The sequence below is a fragment of the Bidens hawaiensis genome, unplaced genomic scaffold (genome assembly GCF_021521415.1).
Source record: "Bidens hawaiensis isolate Kalapana, Puna unplaced genomic scaffold, B.hawaiensis_p1.1 tig00037791_1, whole genome shotgun sequence".
NCBI lineage: Eukaryota > Viridiplantae > Streptophyta > Magnoliopsida > Asterales > Asteraceae > Bidens > Bidens hawaiensis.
The window spans coordinates 178,750-201,445 of NW_027496620.1; the positions used below are offsets into that span (position 1 = coordinate 178,750).

Below are 22,696 nucleotides of genomic sequence, written 5' to 3' on the forward strand. Positions count from 1 at the left end.
ACCCATAACCCGAACCCACCCGCCCGAACCAAATATAGATGGCCGGCTAGGGGTGCAAACAAGCCGAACCCGAACTCGACTAGGCTTGTTTAACTTACATAGAGCCCGAGCTCGGTTTCGTGAGTAGATTTTCAAGCTTGATCTCGGCTCATACTCGTTTATTAAACGATCTTACTTTTAGGCTTGAGCTTAGGCTCAATTAACCTCGGATCGATCGAGCATTTTAACAAGTCAATCTCTAGCAGCTCGCGAGCAGCTGGCTCGTATGCACACTCACTTGGCCCTAAAACTAGAATTAGTAGCAGCATCAGAAAATAGTGAGCCCTGTGGAGCTCGAAGCTGGGAGATAATAATGTCCGCCACCGTCAACCTCAACCACCATCCTCTACCGTCATCATCCTTCACTCCACCACCGTATACCACCCATCTCCACCGCCACAAAACCTCTGTCACCAAACCCAGAAAACCCATCACTCTCTTAGCCACTAAACCCCCAAATCAAAACCCTTCTTCCTCAAACTCAATCTTCCTTCCATTCCTCCAAAACCCACAAACCCCACAAAACCCACAACCCGAACCCGATAAAAACCAACCCATCACCGACCCAATTCACCAATTCTTCAAATCACAAACCAATACCCACTTCCCAGACCCACCTCACGAAGACAAATTCACCGTCCAAAAGAATCGCCGTTCCTCCTGGCACCTCTCCCACAAACCCGAACAACCCGAACAGCCCGAAACCCAACATTTCCTAACCGAACCCGAAAACCCCGAAAAACCCGGAAATGAATTTACGCCAATTACTAACAGAAACAATAATATTAACAAAATCGTTGAAATTGCGAAAAATTTACCCGAGAACGTGACGTTAGGCGGGTACGAAGCGAAATTAACTGAGAGAGACTGTGTTGAGGTGTTGGGGTTAATGGGTCAAGAAGACGGGTTGGTAATGAGCTGTTTGTATTTTTTCGAGTGGATGGGTTTGCAGGAGGTCTCGTTGGTTACGCCGTGGGCGTACTCGGCTTTGTTTCCGGTGTTAGGGAGGGCGGGGATGGGTGATAAGGTTATGATTTTGTTTGGGAATTTACCCAAGTTCATGTGTATAATTCGGCTATTTTGGCTCTTGCGTGTTGTCGGAGGTATTTGTTTTTAACTTTTTATGTTTATTGTGTTAATGCATTGTTACATAGCATTAGGTTATTATTAGTTGTAAATAATGATTATGAAGATGTATGTAAAATTATGTAAAGGTAGTTGCTTTACTTATTCTTGATTTGAGAAACTAATTGTCGCAGTGCGGAAGCTAGTAAATAATAATAGATAAAATAATTCTCATGAAGAAGAAATGTTATTGAAATTCCGAATGTCGGTTTGCCAAACTTTTGAAATTACAAAACAAATATGAAATAAAGGGCTAGCGGCGCAGCTGTTGCCCGTTTGCCATCAGTCTTGATGTAAACATTATATTTTATTATAATTTATGTACTTTAGTTGGGAAAAAAAAAATATATATATATATATATATATATATGGAAGACTGAAATTGATACATTAAATAAGAGCCTAAATTACTTAGGGCAACTAGAAAACGCGTAAAGCTAATTTTGAAAACGTTTAAATGTTGCGAAACTTGTTGCTATAGTCTTTTTTTGGTGGAATATTTTTTTTTAGGGGGGGGGTCAATGATGGAAATTGGGTCTGACAGATTTGCCACGGGGTTTGGCTTGTCGAGACCTTTCAGTTGACTGGTAATGGGCCCCGTCATTCCACTTGTAGCCAAAGTTATGCCCTTTTAAAGTTCGCGCATTTTATGTCTCTGCTTTTCTCTATCAAGCTGGTCCATATAAGAATCGTTAATTAGGGAATTTCGCATATGTTGTAACAATGTTTATGCTAAGATATATTTCGTTAATCTTGAATTTTGAATTTTTGTAATAGGTACGATGATGCGTGGAGATTATTTGAGAAAATGGAACAAGACAACGTTGAACCGGATCATTTTGCGACGAGGGTTTAAAGAAAGAAGCACTTATTATCCAAGTAGAAATGGAAATCTAACGCAATTATCTACAACACGATAATAAACGCGTATAGCAAGTCAAATCAAATCGAAGAAGCCGAGGGTTTATTCGCTGAAATGAAAGCAAAGGGGATTGTTCCGACGACGGCGTCGTATAACGTTTTAATGGACGCGTACAGTCGAAGAATGCAACCGGAGGTTATTGAAAGATTAATAATAGAAATGGAAGAGACGGGATTAAAACCCGACGTTAAATCATACACTTGTTTAATCAGTGCTTACGGGCGCCAGAAGAAAACGAGTGACATGGCGGCCGACGCGTTTTTGAAAATGAAGAAAAACGGTATAAAACCGACGTCTCATTCTTACACGGCTTTGATACACGCGTATTCAATCAGCAGGTGGCATGAGAAAGCTGATATCGCGTTTCAAAACATGTTACGTGAAGGGGTAAAACCGTCAATAGAAACGTACACGGCTTTACTCGACGCGTTCCGACGAGCCGGTGATGCCGAGTCGTTAATGAGAATATGGAAAATGATGATTAATGATAAAGTCGAAGGAACGCGAGTCACGTTTAATATTTTGGTTGACGGGTTTGCTAAACAAGGTATATATAGTGAAGCGCGTGACGTGGTATGTGAGTTTGGGAAGATCGGGTTTCAGCCGACGGTTATGACGTATAATATGCTGATAAACGCGTATGCGCGTGGAGGGCAGGAAAGTAAATTGCCGCAGTTGTTGAAGGAGATGGTTGCGTTACGATTGAAACCCGATTCGGTTACTTATTCGACATTGATATATGCTTATGTTCGTGTTCGGGATTTTAAGAGGGCGTTTTATTATCATACACAAATGGTGAAAAGCGGGCAAGTGCCCGATGCTAAATCGTATCATAAGTTGAGGTCGATTTTGGATGTGAAAGCGGCTACGAAGAATAAGAAGGATAAGAGTGCGATTATGGGTATAATTAGTAGTAAGTTGGGTTTGGTTAAGGTTAAGAAGAAAGCGAAGAAAGATGAGTTTTGGAAGAACAAGAAGAAATGGTCACCGGCTCGTGGGTCGGATGCTGTTGGAAAGAGATGATTCTCGGGTTTGAGCTTTATCGTCTTGTTCGTTAGAGCTCGTTACACTGTTTGTAAACCCGGCCTTGTTGAACATGGAAAGACGGGTTCGATCCTCGGTTCAAAACATAGATTTAGTAATTAGTAAACAACTTTGTAACTGATAATTTAATGTTTGGACTGTTTAATGAGGTGTAAAGAATGTTTTGTTGTTTGACTACACACTTAGATTTGTAAAGGAAAATGTTGTATGGTTCTTTTTTTTTTATTAAATCTGATTGGTATATAAGTTTTCTGGTTGTAATTGTGTCTAGGAATTATTGTGTTTGGATTTCTAGGGGGTGTTGTAACTTGTAAGTACTAGGATGCAAAAGAACCCGAACCGGACGGGAAACCGAAACATTTGAGAGGTATTTGGGTATAAGATCGGATATGTAATTAGTTTTAAAAGTTTTCGAGGGTTTGAGATGGGTATGATATTTTAAGTCGATTTTAAGGTGGGCTAGAGATAGAGTTTTGTATAATGTACATTTGAACAAGTAAATTTTAACCACATGAGCCCGAAAACAGTTATACCCAATGTTCGTAAACTAATAGGTAATAAGTAACAAATATCTGACTGGTATAACACAATTTTACAATTGAACATGAACTTTTATTACCAAAAAACCACGTGACCCAAGATAATAATTAGTTTTAGGGAAAATTCCCAAAATAAGTGTTTATGAAAACGTTTTTCAGGTTTTAGGTGTCATTTACAAGAAATTCTCAAAATAGGTATTATAATCTAGTCGTGACGAGTAGTTTGTATAACCAATTAAAACTTGACATGTGTCTTTAAACTAACCGTAACGAGCAGATTTACTAATCATTTACTCGTCACGACTAAATAAGTTTTATGCCTCGTAATCAATGTCCATGGGTAATTCATAAGTTCTTTAGTCGCGACGAGTAGATTGTAAGGTTAAACTAGCAGCGGCGAGTTAACAACTAATAATAAACTACCCGTGTGGGGAATGTAAACTAGTCGTCGCGACTAAATGACTTATGAATTACTCGTGGGCGTTGATCACAAGCCATGAAGCTTATTTAATCGTGAAGAGCAAATAATTAGTGAACTTGCTTGTTACGGTTAGTTTAAGGGCACGTGACAGGTTTTAAATGGTTCTACAAACTACTCGTATGTAATCATAAACTACTCGTCACGACTAGTTTATAATACCTATTTTGAAAATTTCTTACAAATGACACGTAAAACCTGAAAAACGTTTTCTTAAATGCTTATTTTGAGAAGTTTCCTGCTAACTTGTTTTTTGTTCGGATAGAGAGATTTATGATATTAAAATAAAAAATTTATTTAAAATAAATGAGATTGATTTACTTAATTCTACTTGTTTTTCCTTGTGCAAAGAAAATATTTGGAGAATCACATCAAAATAATTTGACTAAAAAAAGCTCGTATCAAAATAATAAATAAAACACACAAATACATTAAATCTTCTTTTCCTAACTATCAATCGTGTCAGGTTGAAAAATTGAATTGTTTAAATTAAGCATGACCTATATGCTTACTTGTGTAGAAACATCAATCCTAATCTATACATACTTAAATCGTCGGGTACCCCAAACACAACCAATTACCGATTAATGCACACGTGTCAAGCGAGTTAGCTGATAATTATGAGGTTATAATAAACATGTTAATATAACTAGTTGAGAACATGGTCATTTATGATTTTTGATTATATTCACACCTCAAAATTTCCTTTTATATACATTTTTATTTTATTTAAAAATACAATTATTATATAAAATAATTTACAAGTTTAGTGGCGCAAAGTCTTTATTGGACCACTTTGCGGCACCCTATTGGTAGTATTTGTTTTTATTTTTTGCATTTTTTTAGTTTCGGCCCGGAATAAACGTAATGAAAACTTACCGAATGCGAATTTTGTTTTTTTTTGTTTTTTCATTATTTTGTGTTATTTAAGGTATCGTGTCAAACGCGACGGAAACCGACCAAATTAGCGTAGACTCACTGTGTTTTGTTTTAGTTCTAGTACCGTAACGAAAATCGACCGAATGCTGATTTTAGTTTTTTTTAGTTCCTGTACCGTAACGAACTTGACGAAAACCGACTGAATTTGCATAGACTCAACCGTCTCAACGTCTGGGATCGATAACGGTTTTGGTTTTACCAACGATCGAGTTTTACCTACCGATGCCACACCATTTGTCGACCCTAATTTTTAAACTTTTTTGTTTTATATTTATCTTAATTTCGATACAATAACACATAACTGAAACCGACTGAATTCACGTTAATTTACCGTATCGATTATCAACACTTACAATTTACGAAAAATACTAGTTTAAAATAAAAAAAAATCTAAAAATGGAAAGAAAGAATTTTGATACACAATGGAAGACTATATAAATAATTTTGATACACAATTGAAGACTATTATTATAAATAACTTTTTGACTATAACATAATAGTCAGTCATCTACTCTTCTTCTTGTCCAGCCTCCAACCACTCCACCCTAATAACATGTACCAACCACCACCGGCTACCACCGCCGCCGTGCCGGAGGAAAGCTCGATGCCGCCGTCACGAACTAAAATAGTAATAGCTGACCTCAACGTTGACCCTCCTACAGATAATGAAACCCTTGATTCTTTCACCAGGTATCTCTTACATTTCTAATTCAAAATCTTATTATTATTATTATTACTATTTTCTGTAATTTAGATGCTAATTGAGTGTATTTTAACTTCACTAAATTAGTATTTGAACTATGGATGACAATGGGTAGGGTTTAGGTAATTACAATTACAACCGCTTGCTTACTTGATTATTAAATCTTGTCTCAAACCCGTCAGGTAATGGGCAAACCCACAGGTTTCAAGTATATCCGTTAGTTTATTAAAATACCCAACCCGTTGGGTATACACTGTACACTGCCCAAAACCTGTCGGGTATCTATAGAGTTTTGACAAAGAAATATATAGTTAATTAATTACAAAAAAATGATTACCATAATACATCTCCAGTGACTAATCAATTACAAAATAAAAAAAATTGGTAATATGTTTATTTAAATTAAATAAAGAAAGAAATTATTTCGGGCTTTACGGGCATATACTGGGGTAAATGGGGATATGTTATCGGGTAGTCGGGTAATCAGGCATGTTGAAAATTCTACTATACCGGTCTGAAATCCGTGAAATTTCAAAAGTAACTTCAAACCCGTCTAATACCCTAACGAGATGGGTAATGCTCGTTTATAATGTTTCGGGTTCGGGTTTCATCGGCATCCCAAATTTGAACTTTGGTGAGAATATTATAGAACTGTGCTTATTATTTTGAGTGTTGAGAGTAATATCATTTTAAGTAAAAGTATTTATGGTATCGGAATATTTGATGATTAGTATTGAATAAGTGGTCCGATTATAGTGGGAGAAATTACTATTGGATACAGTTTCCTACTTATATCATATATCAAATACGATATATTCCATAAATGTATATAGGCTAGTAGTTCACCGCAGTTTGAGCGGGAGTAAGACGGATACTCAACTGGACCGAAAACTTTCAAACAACTGTTGAGAGAGCCCTTTGGTGAAGATGTCGGTGTACTGAAACGCGGCTGGCACATGAATAACACAAACGCAGACTAAGCGGACCTTCTCACGAATAAAATGGATTCAGTCTCAACGTGTTTGGTTCGGTGATGTTGAAACGGGTTTTCAGATAAGTATACCATACCGCTGAAATGTTGTCACAATGCACAATCTTAGCCTTGTATAACGGAGCATGCAGCTCAACAAAAAGATTGCACAGCCATGAGGCTTCCAGCACTGGATCGAGAAATAGTTGGTTGTCGTTTCGACGACCAAGAAATTAAATTTTTCTGCAAGAAGACATAATAGCCCAAGGTTGATCTCCGTGAATCCAGAAAACCTCCTGAATCAGCTTCGGAGTATTTCGTAAATATATCAAATGCGATATATTCCATAAATATATCTAGGCTAATAAATTAATAATAACATGTATTTATAACTAAATAATATCATATCTATGTAATAGACTTGGTTATAACTTATATATGTTGTGTAGGTTAAGTAATGAAGAAAACAATCAAGACAAGATTAGTTTTGTTGGCAAAGATTTGGATACAGTTGAACTAGAAAGTAAACAATCTAAAAAACTTGGCAAATCTCGTGCACGGATCGGTAAGATGGAGTTCCCCATCGATTGTGGAGCCGATGCTGAGGGCGATCATAACGGTCCAGGTGCCCCGTCGTCTCGTGAGGAAAAAGTCAGCAGCCTTAAAACCGTGAGTTCTCATCTTCGTTGAAATAATAAAATAATATAGTTTCTGTAATGTTCGACAAATTTGTATGTGTGATGTGACCGGTTTTTTTAATATCTATAGGGTTTGGTACATGTTGCGCGAAAGATGCCTAAAAATGCACATGTTCATTTTATACTAGGCCTAATGTACCAAAGAATGGGACAACCGCAAAAGGTAGGAATTTGGATCTTGCATTTATTAACTTATTTGATATTAATCATATTATATTTTTGCACTAACTTTAAAGGATTTATATAGGCGGTTTCTGCATATGAAAAGGCGGAAGAAGTCTTGCTTCGTAGTGATGAAGATATCGACAGGCCCGATTTACTTTCTTTAATCCAGACTCATCATGCGCAGGTACATTACATCTTTGTTATTTTAGAAAACTAGGGGTGGCAAATGTGACCCATTGGGTTGAATGGGTTGTATTAAAATGTATATAATGGGTCAGAATGGGTCAAACTAAAAAAAGAAAATGATTGAAACGGGTTGACATTTTCTTGAAAGTTTTTTTTATTTTTAAAATTTTTTTTATGGAACGAGAAAACGGATGAAACTTTTTAGTACTTTTACTTTTTTAGTTTTTGATTGATATTTCGAATTATGATTTTTTAATTATTTGTTTTGAATTTTTTAATGAGGGGTTTTTAAATGGGTCAACGTGGGTTGAGATTTCAAAAACCCCTCATTAAAAAATTTAAAAAAAATAATTAAAAAGTTATAATTTGAAATATAAATCAAAAAGTAAAAATACAAAAAAGTTTTCTCCATTCTCATTTCATAAAAAAAAAACTAGAGAAATGTCAACCCGTTTTGACCCGTTTCAATCATTTTCTTTTTTTAGTTTGACCCATTCTGACCAATATATACATTTTAATATAACTCATGGATCATATTCTTACAGTTATTAATTTAGCATCTGTTTATGTAAACTTGCAGTGTATTTTGCTGGGAAGTTCAGAAGAATACGGTTCAGGAAAAGAATTAGAGGGTAAGGAGCTCGAAGAAGTTATTAGCAAGTTAAACGAGTCAATGGCATCTGATGTTAGGCAAGCATCCGTCTGGAACACTTTAGGTGTTTTGCTACTTAAATCAGGCCATTTGCAGGTAAACTAATTTCTTTTTCCATTATTGCCCTCATCACAAACACAATTTTTTACGATCTACCGTTATTGTTTGTTTATAGAGTGCTATATCAGTCCTTTCATCTTTACTCGTGGTTGTCCCTGAAAACTTGGATTGCATTGGTAACCTCGGAATGGCTCATCTTCAAAAGTAAGAGCGTCACTTTTAAACAGGGGTAAATTAGTAATTTTATGTAAACAAGCCGAGTCTGGGCTCGACTAGTCTCAAGCTCGGCTCATTATGACTTACCGGAGCTCGAGCTCGGCTCGTTTCGAGCTCTTTTTCAAAAGCTCGAGCTTGGCTCGTGGGTTGCTTATTCAAGCTTGGGCTCGACATGTTTATTATTTATTAATTAATTTATATACATTTTTACTTATTTTTATATATTTTGACAAAAATCTTAAATGTGCCAAAGCTCGGCTCGAGCTCGTGTGTACCCTTAAACGGACCAAAGCTCGGCTCGAGCTCGACTGAGTATTGTAAAACTAATACATAGAAATTTAAAAGAGGTAAACTTGAGAATACACAAGGCTCGATGAGCCTAAACGAGCTTCCAATACAAGGCTCTAGCTCCGGCTCGATAACTTAACAAACTTTATTTGAGGCTTGGACTCAGGTCGAGCTCGTGAACGCTTGGTTTGTTTCGAGCTTTTTATCGATCCAAGCTTGAGTAGCTCACGAGCGGCTTGGCTCGTTTGCACTCCTATAACTGACACACATACTTATATACTTATCATCCAGCGGAAACTTGGAACTTTCAGCAAAATGTTTCCAAGACCTGATCTTAAAAGACCAAAATCACCCTTCGGTTTTTATCAATTACGCTGCCCTTCTTTTGTGTAGATATGGTTCTGTAGTTGCAGGTATGTTAATTATTGTTAAGATATAAACTTGTTAAGTAGGCTCACTAATGACATCAAGGGCTCCAATTTTAGGTGCAGGGGCTAATGGTGACAATGAGGCGTGTTTGGATAGAAACACAGCAGTTAATGTAGCTAAAGAATGTTTATTAGCTGCTGCAAAAGCCGACCCAAAAGCTGCACATGTGTGGACTAATCTTGCTAACGCATATTACATGGCTGGTGATCATAGACACTCTGGCAAGTGTTTAGAGAAGGTTATTATCGTCTTTTGTTATTATCCGTTTGTCAAATAAACGATACAGTTATTCAGTTTGAGTTAATTGCAGGCTGCAAAATTGGAATCTGATTGTTTGGCAACTCGATATGCGGTTGCTGTTCATCGGATCAGGGAAGCTGAAAGGTCACAAAACCCTAGTGAACAGCTTTCTTGGGCCGGAAATGAAATGGCTTCGATATTAAAAGAAGGGGACTCACTTGCAGTTGGGCTGCCCATAGCGTGGGCCGGGCTTGCCATGGTCCACAAGGCCCAACATGAAATCACAGCAGGGTTTAAGATTGAACAAAATGAGTTAATGGAGGTTGAAGAAAGAGCACTTCACAGTTTAAAGCAGGTGACTTTTCGCTTTTGAGCCTTCCATTTATATCTAAAAGAAAATGAATAAAATTAGACAAAATGGCAAAACACGTCCTTTATGTTTAATCGTTTTTCCAGTGGACGTCCTTAGCAAAAGAAATGACATAAAACATCCTTTACATTTAGAAACTCTATCACATTATGTCCTTTGATCCTAACCCAGTTAACTTTTCTCGTTAAATCTGGTAATGTGCAGACGCATGAGGGTATTTTGGTCATTTTACTCTTGAAAATTAATCATCTTTAGGTCAGTGAATGGTTCAGAGTTAATATTATTTTAATTTACAATAGTAAAATGACCAAAATACCCCCATGTGCAGGGCACATGACCATATTTAATGGAAAAAGTTAACTGGGTTAGTGTCAAAGGACATAATGTTGAGTTTTTAAATGTAAAGGATGTTTTTTGTCATTTCTTTTGCTAAAGGACGTCCACTGAAAAAATGATTAAACGTAAAGGATGTCTTTTGCTATTTTGTCAATAAAATTATACAGAAGCATCTAAATTTGTGGGCCCGTTTTGTATTTCAGGCGATATCAGAGGATCCGGATGATCCAGTCCAGTGGCATCAACTCGGGCTTCATAGTCTTTGTATACAAGATTTTAAAACATCCCAAACATACCTCAAAGAAGCCGTTTCTCGTGATAGAGAATGTTCATACGCTTGGTCAAATCTAGGTATTTCCTATAATTTATTTTATATTAATTTAAACCGCAAAATTTATTTTTTAACACTGCAACGTCACACCAGGCATCGCTCTGCAACTATCGGACGCGTCATCTTTACAAGCTGAAGAAGTATATAAACAGGCCTTATCGTTAGCAAAGCCCGAACAGGCCCACACAATATTTTGTAATTTGGGAAACTTTTACAGACAGCGAAAGCAGTATGAATGTGCGAAAGCTATGTTTACTAAATCTTTGGATTTGCAGCCCGGTTATGCCCCTGCATATAATAATCTTGGGCTTGTATTTGTTGCTGAAAGGCGGTGGGAAGAAGCAAAGTTCTGTTTTAATAAAGCTTTTCAGGCGGACCCGTTGCTTGATGCGGCTAAATCCAATATGATTAAAGCAGTGGCTATGTGTAGAGTATGTGCGCCGCTTCTTAATTGACTTTTGTATGTGAATGTTGTTTGACTTGAATGTTTTACTCAGTTCTTGGATGTTATAGTGTTTGTAAATTGTACATGTTGCATATATTTAGTTCAATTTTCAAGAGTTAAACTGCCGTTTTCGTCCCTGTGGTTTGTCCAAATCTGCGATTTTAGTTTAATATTTTCAAATTTGCAATTTTTCGTCCCTGTGGTTTCATTTCGCTTGCAATTAAACCCGATCCCATTAACCCCGTTAATTCTAGTCGTTAAACCCGCCGCCGTGCTCCTCACATGAGGGGTAGTTTTGTCATTTTTCTCCCCAAATAACTCCTAGACCTAATTTGCAAGCCCCACACGTGAGGGGACGGGGTGTATTTGGGAAACAAAGGACAAAACTACACTTGATGTGAGGGGCACACTAATGGGTTTAATGGCCATACTTAACGGGGTTAGTGGGATCGAGTTTGATTGCAAATGAAATGAAACCACATGGACAAAAATCGCAAATTTGAAACTATTGGACTAAAGTCGTAGTTTTGGACAAATCACATGGACGAAAACTGCAGTCTACTCAATTTTCAATAATGTTTTGTTTCCTTTGGTTTTGAGGCTTTAGTCCGTGTAAAAGAAAATTACACACAAGTGACTAAAAACCATGTATGGAACCACAAAATTGATAAACCAAGCCAAAACTAGTGTACTCGATTATAATCATATCAATTTGCGAGTTTTGGTTGAAGTGAAACATGAAAAAAGTAAGTAATCCATACTGAACGAGTGGTACAGTCATCGGGTTCAAGGGACGTTTTATACAAAACCAATTTTAAGTAGAGAATCATAGCAGTATAGTGTAGGTAGTAGATAGGTTATTAAACATTCAAAAACAATAAAATATCACACACAAGAACTAAATATTCGAGATGTCATTCATTCGATAAAACATTCTTATTCAGTTTCATCAATTCGGCACCAGGATAAACAACCGGTTTGAGAGAACCTGGTTTGCACCTATCTTGAAATCCTAATTTTGTAATCGGTCTGGGAACCTTTTTTGAAATCGGTTAAAGTTTATAAGCCGGTTTTAAACCCAAACATGTTTGAAACTCAACTTATCCCTTATAAACAAGTCTAACCTGACCTGGTCTCTGCTGAAAAAATGTTGACTGCGTTTGAACGAACATGTTTCAACCCGATCCTATTTGAGCCTAGAACCTGACTTATACCCCATTAAATTTTATACTTTGACAAAAGTTGGGCCCCGACAATTATTAGGAGTGGATTGCATATGAGATTGAAAGTGGGGATGACAATGAAATGCGAATTGTAGGAGTATATACTCAAAACATCACTATGAGCATAGGTAATGCATTGGACCGAGTTTGAGATTACTTTTTAAAAAATATAACGTATGGGTATGCGATTTGGTGATATACCCATTTATCCAACTCGGTTATTGTTTGTTCAAAAGTACACACAAGTATACAAACGGAATTATTTGCAAGCACTCAACATAACTTTAGTTAAAAGTGAAAATAAAGAAATAGTAACAAGATTACCACTAGGGGTATTCAACGAATCGAATATTCGAATCGAATAATTCGAATTTTGAAATTTTAAAGTTGCATTCGAATTCGAAATAAATCTGACAATTTCTATTCGAATTCAGAATAGCCAATTCGAAATTCGATTCGATTCGAAAATGAAGTTCGAATCGATTCGAATTCAGTTAAAAAAATATATTTCAATTTAAAAATCACTATAACTTTGAGTTTTTTAACAACAAAAGTACAAGTCTATAAAATAAATAAATCATTTAAAGTTATCACATCCTAAATATTCAAAATGATAATTTCCAATTACATTAATTATTAACCAAAATGATAAACTTTTTATTTCTAATCTCTATACCTCAAAAAATTGATGAAGTTTATCTTTACATAAGTGTGTGTGTATAGGATATGTGAGAACTATTTTGAAATTGAGAACTTTGAAAACCATTTTGAATCATAAAATACCCAAAAAAAAAGTAAAAAAACAAAATTCTTATTTATCATCCCGGTTTCATAAAAAAGTCCGTATTAGAAAATAAACAGATGTAGCTGATGTGAATATGGCTGGCAAAGAAACGGATGCCACTAATAATGGCGCGGTCAATACTGCTTGGTAAGGTTGTGTGGAGTTTTCCATGCCCGTGGTTGAGGAGCCTGTGTTTACCAACATAAAAGTTTGTATCAAAATTAAACGTTTGAGCCTAGAATATTAAGATCTATAATAAAAGAGAGTTACATTCCACATTAAAATTTAAAAGACATAAATTCAATACATTTAGTCATTGGCAGGTTCGGTTTTAATGGCTAAGTTCAGCTATTACTTTTTTTTTGGTTATTTCGGGTTGGGTTCGGTTTTTTCGGTTTTCACAAAACACAAAACCAAGACCAATATTTCGGTTTTTACTAAAGTCCAAAACCGAACCATCGGTTTCTAATTCGGTTTGGTCTTTTCGATTTTGTGCACACCCCTAAGTTATGTGGATACATCTAAATTAGGTTTACCTGCAACTGCTGCTCTTATATCGTCCTTTTGTTGATTACTCAGCTCGTGGAATAAACGTAAAGTAGAGGATGTTGTTGTTGCAACAGTTTTATCTGCTTCTGAGACGGCTATGTTGGGCATTTCCACGTACGAAGATGTAGATGTAGCTGAAGTGATGATATTGCGATCAGTACTAGTACTGCCTGGTGAGGATGTGTGAAGGTTTCCAAAATTCTTATTATCGACCTGTTTGAGACACAAAATTTGTCAAGCTCAAACTCAAACATGTTAAAGCCCATATCATGTTGGCAGGTCTGTGTCATAAATTAACAACAATATTTCAAGGTACCATCAAAAATATAAATAATTACCATAATGCACTCACAAATACATCTAGTCACTTGTTAGATAAGATTTTTTAAAATACATCAAAAACTTTCATTCCAATTTTGCAAACAATTATACCAATACGACGTATTTCCATATCACCACCACTTTGTATATATTTTAATAAATACTTTTATTGTAATTAATACATGTCTTCTATTTTGGCCGCGAATCCCTCTTAATTGGCCGCTTAACTATGAAATCGGTTAACTATGCACCAAACTATTACATTCACCGATCGCTATTTCGGTTTTGAAAACACTGGAGATTTGTATTGCCTCAACCCAAAACCAAATCCAATGTTTTGTGGTTGTAAAACCAGGGGTGGCTCTAGAGGTGTGCGAGCCGTAACTTCGTATGGGGCACGGTTTTGGTAGAGGGCACAAAGTTTTTAAACATATATATATTTTTTTAACATTAACAAGTGAAATTGGTTAATGGCTTGTGAAATAATAAGAAAAGAAGAAGGAAAGAAGATATAAAAAAGAGAAAGAACATCACCGGGAAATTTTCCGGTGAACATGAAGTACAGCGGGAATGTTGGTGTTGGAGCAGAGATGATATTAATAACATTATTTTATTGTTGCTTTCTGCACACTACAATTTCTTTTTAAATATGGGCTTTTCTTTTCCTTTTTTTTCTTTTTTAAATAATATAAATAAAATAAAGTAAATTGTCAATTTTAATGGATACCAAACCAAAATTTATTTGGTAAGGAATATTAGGAGAACTTTACGAATAATCGGATAGCCGTTAGCTTTCTCTTTTAGAACGTCGACTTTCTTGTGTGTTAGCCACCACACTATCTAATTTGGAGTCTCATTTCCCCCACTCAGGTCAAACTATGTTGTCTTAGCCGAGCTCACGTTAGCTTCAGAGTTTGGCTTTTGCGTTTTCCCGGGAAATTGTACCGCCGGCCAATATGTGTTAGGCCACCGCACTTTCTAACATCCACCAATTAGCTATTGATGTATTTGATTTTATTACTATATTTTTGCTATATTTATTGTTATAATGTTACCCTCGTTTAGAAAAATAGTTATATATTCGTTACTCGTTATGGCATATAGGCCTTTTTATTTTTTACTAGGCCTAGGTACATAAATTCTCGGAGACGGCCCTTTGTAAAAACACATGTTTTAGAATTTAGAAGTTGACGAGGTTGAAGACATTGAGGTTAGATGCATGACACCTGTTTTGAAGTTGTGATTTCTAGGGGTGCAAACGAGCCGAGTCAAGCCCGAGCTCGACTAGGCTCGAGCTCTGCTCGTTTAACTTACACAGAGCTCGAGCTCTAGCTTGGCTCGTTTCGAGCTTTATTTTCAAAGCTCGAGCTCGGCTCATTTACTATTTATATATTATTTTTACATAATTATAATTATTTTAATACATTATTTCTATTATAATTTATGTAGTAAATAATATATATTATTTAGTTATTTTTATATATTTTTTATAACACTATATATATTAAATAATAATTATTAAATATATATTTTAAAAAATATATAAATGGCAAGCTCGTTTAAGCTCGCGAGCCGGCTCGAGCTCGCTAAGTGAAGCTCGGGCTCATGCTCGTTTGTTAAATGAGCTTATTTTTAGGCTCGAGCTCGGGCTTGAGCTCGATTAAGATCGAGCTTGGTCGAGCTTTTAACAAGCCGATCGCAAGTAGCTTGCGAGCAGCTCGACTCGCTTGCACCCATAGTGATTTCTATGACAAGAGTCAAGAAAATACCCCCACACTAAACCACTACCTATTTCCGAGTCCACCGATTCCAACAAAATAGTTTCAGCAAAATCACGCCTGCATAGACATGGCAAAATAAAATTAATAAAGGGTTGATGCATATTGTGAAAACAAGTTATTATAATTTCAAACAGATTATCAACAAAATTCCTAAAAAGTTAAAAAAAGTCAAAGTTTATCATTTTCATTTTGAACAAAATTTCAAAACGAGAGATAATTTTGTACACTTTCTTTAAACAAAAAATCATATGTAAATTTTGAATATGAGACAAATATTTAAGTTACCTTAGTCCGGGAAGAGAAAGGATGTTAGAAGAAAACATCGGGTGAAAACGGTTTGATGTGGCTTTGGTTTAACAATATCCATGGCTAGAGTAAAAGGAGGTGTTGGCTACAAAGGTGAGAAAAAAAGATGGTGAGTTGAAAGTGAGACCAGGGTTCGAGCTTTTATGAAGGATGATGGCTACAGGGTTGATGGTGATGGCTCAAGCAGCGTGGGGAAGATACATGGGATATGGTGTCCAGTTGTCATTGTTGGTTCAGTTGTTGCAGGATGATGGGACAACACACAATTCACAAGATATGTGATTCCTTTGTTTAATTTTTAAATTTTCTTATAATTAGAAAAAAAAAAAAGTAAGAAGACTTGCGGTACTTTTTTACATGTAATTTTTAACGACTCATTTAAACGGGTTGTTGGCTAAATTTATTGTAATGGGATACAATCGTCTTTCGATTTAGAGAAAATCTTCACCTAAGGTCAACAAGCCCGAATGCTTGACCTGAGATAAAACTCGTTGAGTTCAAGATTCAACTACTGAAAGCCACCTACTTGTATAGTTGCCCATCATCACCTTGGTGGCATCATAAACTAAACGTTGGTCACATAAAACGTCAAATCTCTCACTTACCACTCCATAACTAGTTCATTAGTTTTTTACATACTTTTAGTTCTTTTATTCTGTCACACCCCGACCAAAGGCGGCGGAACATGCCGGGGTGCAACGGATTGCCCATAAACACAAGAAACTATTAAAGTGACAATATTTAAACAACTCATTAATTTCATTCAATCACAAAAGCAATACATCTTGTTTATACATAACAACACCAAATATAAGAATAAATATTGTTCATTCTTTTAATAACATAGCGGTATTAAATAGAATGATGTCTTCAAACTCCAAATCAAGTAATAATCAAACATGTAACAATGCATAAAATAATATTTGTCAACACGTATGTTGGTGAGCAATTTCATAGTTTTGGGTATATATGATAAGAGGCAAAATCCACAAATCGTATATGAAACTATAAATAAAAGCAACAATTGCGGTATATAAATCAAAAGTAAATGAGGATTGAGGCAACGAGATCTGACGAAATATTTAGACCAATAGAATTCTAACAAACGTTACACTTTTTGAAAGTCGGACGATTTTTTTAAAAATGTTAGGGGACAGGTCCATATTTTCCATTAAATGTTCTTCTAATAACATAGTCTTTTCCGACGGTTTAATAATGTTTCCTACTGGATCCCCTCAATTTCCAAAAACTTTGGAAATTGTGCCTTCAAATCAGTATTTCAAGACGCATTTCGGGTGAATTTGTACCAAGAAGACCATAGATTTATAAATATTGAGGGACCCGTCCATATTTTTTCACTAAAACTTATTCTCCAAAGCTTTCTTGCCAGACGGGTTATTTAGGTTTCTTATCTGAACCCTACAAATATTAAACACATGGAAAAATGTGTCATTTAATTGTCTTTCAAGACACTTGTTTGGTAAATTTGTACTAAGGGGATCATATTTTTGAAAATATTGAGAGACCCGTCCATATTTATTCACTAAATCTTAATATTAAAGGTTGTCGCCCGACGGTTTATTAAGGATTCTTATCTGACCCCTACCATTTTTGAACACATGGAAAATGTGTCTTACAAGTTTGTCTTTCAAAAAACATATCTTTTTAATTTGTACTAAGGAGATGATTATGTAGTTCAATCTTACATGTACAAAGGAGACGATTATGATTTGCAAACCCGGTTATGCTCCTGCATATAATAATCTAGGGCTTGTATTTGTTGCTGAAAGGCGATGGGAAGAAGCAAAGTTCTGTTTTAATAAAGCTTTTCAGGCGGACCGTTGCTTGACGCGCCTAAATCCAATATGATTAAAGCAGTGGCTATGTGTAGAGTATGTGCGCCGCTTCTTAATTGACTTTTGTATGTGAATGTTGTTTGACTTGAATGTTTTACTCAGTTCTTGGCTGTTACATGTTAGTGTTTGTAAATTGTATATATTGCATATATTTAGTTCAATTTTCAATAATTTTTCTTCCTTTTTTTGGTTTTGAAGCTTTGGTCTATGTAAAAAGAAATTACACATGTTTCTCAAATTCCTGCTGATATGTTATGGTTACAAGTGACTAAAACCATGTACGGAACCACAAAACCGATAAACCGAGCCAGATCTAGTGTACTCGGTTATAATCATATCAAAATAATGGTTTTTGTTAAACTGAAACACGAAAAAAAATAAGTAATTGAGACTGACTGAGTCGTACGATCACTGGGTTCAAGAACACGTTTTATACAAAACCAATTTTAAGTAGAGAAGCACAAGAACAATATAGTGTATGTGTAGATAGCAGATAGTGTGATACATACAAAAACAATGAAATATTATTAATGCAATATCATGAAATATTTGAGTGTCATTCAGTAAAGCATTTTTATTCAATTTCCTTAATTCAAAACCAAGATAAGAGAAATTGGTTTGCAGTCCCGAAATCCAACATTGTAATCGGTCTGAGAATCTGTTTGTCGATATTGGTTAAAGTTTATAAGCCCGTTTTATGTCACACCCTCAAAATCCACTAACGGAGTTTTACCGTCAGAGGGTGTGAACTAACAGGATCGGAATCATTAGTTATAATCAAACCATAAAACAAAGTTTCAAAACCACGAAAACGTTTACGAGTAATTAAATGCGGAAGCGTAAAAACCATAGAAACCAATGTTGCGCCACGCAGGACGACTTAAAACTCAATGATAACAGTTTAAAATAAGTTTGCATAATTAAAAATGTTTCTAGCAATGCATATTCCTAAACCGCGCCCGCCTCGGCTACCTGAGAATAACATACTAAAAGTGTCAACACAAGGTTGGTGAGTTCACAAATTTAAATAAAAATAAAAATAAAGCGATTAGCGTTTGCGTTCAGCGTGTTGCGTTAAGCGTTTTGCGTTAAGCGTTACCAGATAGTGTTATGTCAATTATATATCTATAGGTAGCTAGCCTATAAAACAAGTATCACTAAGTGTTCGACACCGAAGCTGACTGTTTATCATTTGCCTTGCCACCAGGTCATCCAGACCATGGTATGTGTTTAGCCAAGATTACACCCGCTCGACATCCAGTCGAGTTTAGCGTTGGGTGGGGTTTGTCAAACCCAGTAGTACTACTCAACAGTGACTCGCTATTATCCAAATATTAACCGGTTCGATGTTATGAAGGACTTTAGTTTTTGCGTTTGCCACTTAGTCTTTACAAGTGATATATAATCTATATTAACAAAATCTTAAATGCGTTTTCGGAGTATGTTATCTCCCCCAAGTGAAAAGCGTTTAAAAAGTTTAAAAGGGGAAAGTGAAACTCACTGTTTGCGAAGAAATTCCCAAATTAAATCACCAAGATGCGCGTCACAGAAAAACTCTCTCTAGCGTTCTAAAACAACAAAAAGATTTTTCTAAGTGTCGGAATATTATCGAGTCTCTAGACCCGGCACATAGTACCTATGCACATAACATGTTTCGTGTTTCGTTTGTGAATCGTGTGTGACTTTAACAAATGTATTTGTGATACATTACATGTGTAAGCAATTATATACGTGTCATGTATTCATAAAGTACATCACTAGCAATTACTCCCCGTAAGGGCATTTTGGTCAACACATGTCAATTAACTAGCCATTATTCCCCACGATGGCAATTTGGTCAAACCATGACAATTAATTAGCAATTATTCCCCGCAAGGGCAATTTGGTCAAAACATAACAATTATATAGCAAGTATCATGTTTCATGCATTTTCACAAAACTCAGCAGCTAGTTTCACCGAGACAGAAATTCTACTTGAAAGATTGTACTATTCCACCGATCATAGCATCTCAATTAATTTACCAAAAATCATCACAGAAGCATATATATCTTAGGTTTCCAGAACATGTTTTATTATATTTTTATTCCACATAGTTTTCTCACAATCATCAAATCATTACAGCAAACTCATAACAGTCAAATTCATGCGCAACAGAATGTTATTTGAAATTCCCGTTAAACGAAAAATCCAATAAATGCAAGACCACTTGGGTTAGGTTCCTAACTCAATAAGTCAACTTCCAGAAGTGGAACCAACCCAATTGGTCTCGTAGTTCATGAGATATAACATTTACAAAACAACTTAACAGCAGGTCTAACAGCTCAGCTTTGCACAACGTTTTTGTAAAATCATAAAAGTTAACTTATACTTGTCCAAAAATTACAAGTTTATATTCTTTAGAAACTAGACTCAACCTAGTTTACTTTAGTATCAATAATCTTAACCAATTTTCACATTTACACTTCGTTACAGTCACTTAAACATCAATAACACATTCTGTCCAGAAACTGTTTGCATCCAAACTCAAGATATTAACTATCTATGAACTATCATGCATTCATATAACACTCTAGACTCCATAAACACTATCCATGTACGTCAATTACACATTACATACATGATTAGGGTTTTTGTTTGAACTCAAATCAAAGACACAACAATTGACGTGTAACAATATCAATACTAGTTATCATATCATTATCAAATCAACAACAATCATATTAACTTCCTATACACACATAATCGGCCAATCTAGGGTTTTCAATTAACCCAAAAAACATCAAAATCAAGTATAAAGGATGCATAGGATAATCGATTATACCTTCCTAGCACCTAATTCTTCAATCAAAGGCTTGAAATTTGTTGTATGTATGTGTGTGTAGGTGACGGCAGCCGTGAGGGGGGGGGGGGGGGGGGGAAGAAAGCTCCGATCGGGATTGTGGGGGAAGAATAATAATAAGTTAGGGTTTAGTTATTATTATTATTTATAATAGTCTATGTTACACTTTGGCCCCTCCACTTCTAAGTATTACTTTTCCTAGCTTAAACTAACTTGTTTACATCTTGAGTTAACGTTTATAACCATGTTATCACATAACACATAAGTCTAACACATAATTATCACATAATTACTGTTTTGACGTTTTTTGTTTATTCATCAATCGTTTGCGTCAACTTGTTTGCGTTTCGGTGCAATTCCCGAAAGACTACACATGTAGTGAGTGTTAAGCGTCATTTAAACCCTAGTTTAAATGCAATGAAGTGTGCGTTATAGATTCAGTGATCTTAAGTTTGAATTGACGGAGTTGAGTTTACGGAGTTAACCTGAAATTGACGATTGTCACATCATTCCCATGTTAAAGAATTTTCGTCCCGAAAATTTGAGTCAAGTCGTGATGAGTGTCTGAAAGAGTAAGAAAAAAAAATTTTCAGTTTGTCATATCATCCCCTAGTAGAAAGAAATTTCGTCCCGAAATTTAATTCATACCTCCGGTGATGTCTGACGGTTTGCCGAGTTTCGCGGTTTTCTGTGTTTGGTTAGCCATTCAAAAATGTGAGGATACTTTTTCATCATTTGATCCTCGCGTTCCCACGTGAACTCCGGTCCACGTCTCGAGTTCCAACGAACCTTAACGATTGGAATTTTGCTGTGCTTGAGCGTTTTGGTTTCCCAATCCAAAACCTCGACTGGTTCCTCAATGAAACGCAACTGTTCATCAACTTGTAGTTTCGTCCAAAGGGGACTACTTGTGTTTCATCAGATAGGCATTTCTTCAAATTGGATACGTGGAATACATTGTGTACGCCACTCGGGTTCCGTTGGTAGGTCCAGTCGGTACGCCACCGGACCAATGCGCTCAGTTATCCGGTAAGGACCAACATACCGTGGGTTGAGTTTGTTTCACTTACCAAAGCGAACCACACCTTTCCAAGGTGAGACTTTAAGTAACACTTGGTCATTCACTTGAAATTCGAGAGGTTTTCGGCGCTTGTCGGCGTAACTCTTTTGGCGATCTCGTGCCGCTGCCATGCGATTTCGGATTTGAACAATCTTTTCCGAAGTTTCGAGTACTAGTTCTGGACCAGTGATTTGGCTGTCACCCACCTCTGCCCAGCAGAGTGGTGATCGACACTTCCGTCCGTACAGCGCTTCAAACGGCGCTGTTTTAATACTTGCGTGGTAGCTGTTATTATACGAAAACTCTACCAAGGGTAAGTGGAATTCCCAACTTTTTCCGAAATCCAATACGCAGGCACGCAACATATCCTCCAGGGTCTGAATAGTTCGTTCACTTTGCCCATCCGTCTGAGGATGGTATGCTGTGCTCATATCAAGACGGGTGCCTAGTGCGCTTTGCAGCGACTTCCAAAAGTGCGAAGTGAAACGTGAATCTCGATCAAAAATGATTGAGACAGGCACTCCGTGTCTAGACACTACTTCCTTCATGTAAACACGAGTCAGTCTTTCCATTTTGTCCGATTCCTTAATCGCTAAGAAGTGTGCAGACTTAGTCAACCGGTCAACGATCATCCAGATGGTATCGCATCCCGTCGGTGTCTTAGGTAAACCTGTGATAAAATCCATTGAGATGTGTTCCCATTTCCACATTGGGAGTTCCGGTTGTTGTAATAGACCAGATGGTTTATGGTATTCTATCTTGACTCTGGCACAAGTCAAGCATTTGCTCACGTAGGTGGCA

The 22,696-nt window shown here is 36.3% G+C and overlaps 1 protein-coding gene and 1 pseudogene across 3 annotated transcripts; both read left to right on the forward strand.

Moving 5' to 3' along the window:
- Nucleotides 1-352: 352 nt before the first annotated feature.
- Nucleotides 353-3,276, forward strand: LOC143589751 (pentatricopeptide repeat-containing protein At5g50280, chloroplastic pseudogene; annotated as a pseudogene). The gene is made up of 2 exons (XR_013145345.1): nt 353-1,142; nt 1,942-3,276. The product of XR_013145345.1 is annotated as a pentatricopeptide repeat-containing protein At5g50280, chloroplastic pseudogene (transcript).
- Nucleotides 3,277-5,607: 2,331 nt separating this feature from the next.
- LOC143589746 (uncharacterized) lies at nt 5,608-11,273 on the forward strand. Of its 2 annotated transcripts, none has more exons than XM_077070425.1 (11): nt 5,608-5,776; nt 7,209-7,428; nt 7,528-7,620; nt 7,705-7,806; nt 8,389-8,556; nt 8,636-8,724; nt 9,316-9,437; nt 9,516-9,691; nt 9,764-10,048; nt 10,603-10,750; nt 10,824-11,273. In XM_077070425.1, exons 1-11 carry the CDS (start codon nt 5,640-5,642, stop codon nt 11,183-11,185), a joined length of 1,902 nt encoding a protein of 633 aa, XP_076926540.1. In that variant the 5' UTR covers nt 5,608-5,639; the 3' UTR covers nt 11,186-11,273. The 2 variants fall into 2 exon arrangements, with proteins under 2 accessions (XP_076926540.1, XP_076926539.1); XM_077070424.1 differs by having other exon boundaries at nt 9,510-9,691; nt 10,824-11,272.
- The last annotated feature ends 11,423 nt before the right edge of the window (nt 11,274-22,696 follow it).